Raw genomic sequence first — 4,085 nt, forward strand, 5'->3', positions numbered from 1 at the left:
AAAAAAAAAAAATAAATAAAGAAGTTGCTTTTGCTGGCTTGGTGCCCATAGCACAGTGGTTACAGTGCCAGTCACATACACCAAGGGTGGCAGGTTCGAACCCAGCCCAGGCCAGCTAAACAACAATAACAACTGCAACAAAAAATAGCCGAGTGTTGTGGCAGGTACCTGTGTCCCAGCTACTCTGGAGGCTGAGGCAAGAAAATCTCTTAAGCCCAAGAGTTTGAGGTTGCTGCGAGCTGTGACGCCACAGCATTCTACCTAGGGCAACGGCCTAAGACTTTGTCTCAAAAAAAAAGGAAGTCACTTTTGCCTTAAAAACATTAAAACTGCTATTAAAATTTGCTTATTTCAAGTTCATCTTTCGTAAAAGCATCCACAATTTATTAGTTTTTGAAAGTGTTTTTAAAAAATTCTCATAGATTTCTCTGAATTAGATTAACTGGTAATTCTCATTGAATCTGGGGCTGACTTTTTTCTTTTCTACTAGGAATTGGATAGTCCCTTTAGATTATATGGGCTCACAATGAATCCGCTGCTTTACAACATCACCCAGGTTGTCATCCTATCAGCTGTTTCTGGTGTTATCAGTGACTTGCTTGGTTTTAACCTAAAGGTCAGAGCTTGCATGTATTTTTTATTTCTTAGTACTCTGTAGCAGTTTGTAATGCTTCTTTTACCCTATCACTCTTTTGAGATCTCACATGCACAGTAATGGACTCATCTTAATAAGATTGGATACAATTAGCGAGAGTGATTTCACATTTGATTCTAAAGAATGATGTATATTCATGGCTTATAATACTGATAGAACTGGTGATTTGGAACAGTATTTATTATAAATAGGACTCACATGTAGGATAAGTGGAAGTATTTATCTTTACTCATATAATTTGAATCTAATTTAGGTGATAAGAAAGAAAAAGAAGAGCTCTCTTTCTATTTTTGGCTGAAAGTTGTATTATTTACCTCTATAGCGATCTATACATCTTTTAAGATGTGCACAACTATTAGTAAGTGTAGGATAATCAGATTAGACAAGGAGTACATGCGTATTGCCACTTCCCAATAAAAGAAAGCAAGGGAAATCTGACTTTCACTCTTTGAGTTTTATAGTGAGTTCTTAAAAATAGAAGGGTAAAGGGTTCAAATATTAGAACCTGTAATATTTGTAAGGGGAATTTAAATAAAAAGTTATGTGATATAACTTAAATTTTGATATTAAAACTACTTTTTTTTCCCCCTCTAGCTGTGGAAGATTAAATCATGACAATTCAGAAAAAAGATGTAGCCTCTTTTCCAGAATAAGAGTACTGACTAAGCTGCCTGAAAGCAGTCACTGATCCTTTGCTTCAGGAGTCTGAGCTGGGAAATTGAAGTGTTTACATCAGACTTTCTTGTGCAATTCTTATATTTATTTTACTTTTCACTGTTTTTTTACATTTATTTTCGTGTTTATATTTTATTTTTAAGCATTGATGTACTTAGTGTTGAAAGGGTGATGAAACTGATATCCATATACTTGAGGTCCTGGTAATTGCTTATAAATAATTGGCAAAATAACAAATTGTGAAAACTGAAGCCATTGCTACGCACTGTTTCTACATCAATGCCGTGAACTTGCCTTACCGTAGGAAAAATTCTTGAACTTTGGAGTAATACATTGAATTCAGCTAAACAAATACAGCATTTTCTTTGGTAAATCAAGATTCAGTCAGGGTTCCTCTTAAATGATTATTTTTAAACAATGCCAGGATCTAAATTGATTAAGCTACAGTTTAAGCACCCTTCAGTATTAATATATATGGTATTACATAACAGGTCAACAAGTGCTCTTTAAAACTCAATAATAGAGCAATAATTGTAAATGGTTACCATACTGTAAGATATTTTGATAAAAACTAACTAGTAATAATTGTATTTATTTGAAACCCTGGGCTGTTTGCACAGCTCTAACTGTGCATGCTCAAAATGTGCACTTTTAAAAATTGTTACTTTTAATGCGTATCTTTATATGAGGTATGTTATAGTGTACTAGGGCATGATATGGTATACTTTTGAGTGAGGTATGTACTCATCTCACAAGTGAAGTGCCTATTGATATTACTAAAGTACATTATGTTTACGCAAGCAAAATAATTCTCTCCCCTAGTACACTATAGTGTATGCTGTCCATACCACACTCAAATGAACTTAAGAATAAGGTTAACAATAAAATGTATTAGTTGTGAAACTGTATCCAAATTTTCAGAAAATATGGCTTCAGCCTGCAAATCTATCTGGTGCATTCTCCCCACCCCATCCCCATTATATAAGGGCTATTTTAGATGCTTTTAACCTGGAAAGTTAACCTCCCCTTCTGCCAATAATTTGCCAAGTGTCTAGTGAGAGCTTATCATGTTGGCATATTAGGTAAATAGGGCAAATATGATAGCATCTCACACTGGGCATTGATTTAAGTTTTCATATTGGTACAATCAAGAGTGTTTTAGAATTACATGAAACAAAATGTTTTTGCGATGTTTTTTTTTTTTTTAAACATCTGGTTTCTAAACAAAGAATTTATTTGAAACAATCTAGAATTTTCTTGGTGCAAAGTGTTATCATGTTGAATATTCTCACATTTTTACCATGTTTTAAGGAATTTAAGATAATTAATTGTAAATAATTTCTTTGGTGCAGTTCTAATCCCCAAATCATAATCTTAAAATGAGGAATGTGTGAACAGAGCCGTGTCAGATCACTCTGCTCTCACCGTTCCTTCTGGTCAGGCTCAGTCCAGCCTCCTTGTGTAGTGTAGTTTCTTCCTGTAGCAAACAACAGAAAGCATATTGTTTTAGTTGCCTATGTTTTAATGTGTTTAAATAATGACCAAAGTTCATTCTGAATTTTTTCAAGGAATGTAATACTGGAGCTTTAAAAACATACTTACTTTCTCATGTGAAAAATTAGGCTTTGTCTGATATGTTTCTTCTTCCTCTATTGTCTCATGTTGAGGTTGTTTTTAGGAATTATATTTTATAAACTTTTTCAAAATTAAGGTACGGACCTGTAAATAACTTAACATTTTGCACAGAATATATCAAATATATTTTAAGAAAAAAAGTACAGCATGAGTTCTGTTAGGAGTAAAAGATGAAATTATTATATCTCACACAAAAAAACTCTTATATCAGAATGGAAATATGGAAATATTTTTGAGAAAAGTAGCTGAGTATAATAGCTTAGGGAAATGCTTGTTTTAGATTGAAGTACAATTTAACTTAGAGTTGGGAGTTGATTTATTAAAATAGTACAATATACCTCTCAATAACTTATTAGTAATATGTTGAATTTATGTCATTAATGTGGGCAGCAGGAGGATACTAAAAGGAAAAAGTTTTCATTGTAAGCAATTTCAGAACATTAACTGAACTATTTTCAAAGCAGAAAAATTGACATTGTTGCCTTTAAGAATACCACGAATGTACAAAATTGAAAGATACAGTAATTGTCACATAGAAAAGGCAATATTCAAAAATAGAATTCATTTTTGCCATGTGTGTTGTATTTGAAAGTTTGAACAGCAAATTTAAAATAAAACATTCTATGACAGTTTTTTAATATATTCAAGTTATAAACATTTCTATGGTAATTTTGTTTACAACAGCATAAACTTTAGTTACAACTGTTAAGTTTGGAGGGGGGAAATAAATTTTTTATAACTTCCAAACATGTCAGATTCTGTTATGATTCTCAGAACATGAAAGAATACATACAGACATGTGCTTTTCATCAACAAAATGCTATTCACCCACTAATGTTTGTTTACTTGTTTGTTTTTTAAATACAGCAAACTGGCTGTGGCCTGGGATATTACAACTGATTGTGAGAAGGATAGTGGTGTTTTTATTTTATTTATTTATTTATTTATTTATTTTTAATTGAATGGTAACTATGTACATTAATGCACTTCTGGGGTACAGTGTGGGGTTTTCACATGCAATCTGAAATACTTCCATAAACTGGTCAACACAGCCTTCATGTCATTTTCTCAGTTATTGCTTTAAAACGTTCACATTCTACTCTTAGAAAGGTTCACCTGT

The 4,085-nt window shown here is 32.5% G+C and overlaps 1 protein-coding gene across 2 annotated transcripts in view; it reads left to right on the top strand.

Annotated features, from left to right (window-relative positions):
• PHTF2 (putative homeodomain transcription factor 2) overlaps nt 1–3,875 on the top strand; it is an 80,340-nt gene extending 76,465 nt beyond the window's left edge. The window contains exons 16-17 of one of the 2 annotated variants that reach the window (XM_023519359.1): nt 491–616; nt 1,250–3,875. In XM_023519359.1, the coding sequence (XP_023375127.1) occupies nt 491–616; nt 1,250–1,270 (147 nt within the window). In that variant the 3' untranslated portion in view covers nt 1,271–3,875. The remainder of the gene's footprint in view (nt 1–490; nt 617–1,249) is intronic. The other variant, XM_023519365.1, reaches the window with a different exon arrangement.
• Nucleotides 3,876–4,085: the final 210 nt, after the last annotated feature.

The sequence above is a fragment of the Otolemur garnettii genome, unplaced genomic scaffold, assembly GCF_000181295.1.
Source record: "Otolemur garnettii isolate 467f Iridium unplaced genomic scaffold, OtoGar3 scaffold00005, whole genome shotgun sequence".
In the NCBI taxonomy this organism is placed as follows: Eukaryota; Metazoa; Chordata; class Mammalia; order Primates; family Galagidae; genus Otolemur; species Otolemur garnettii.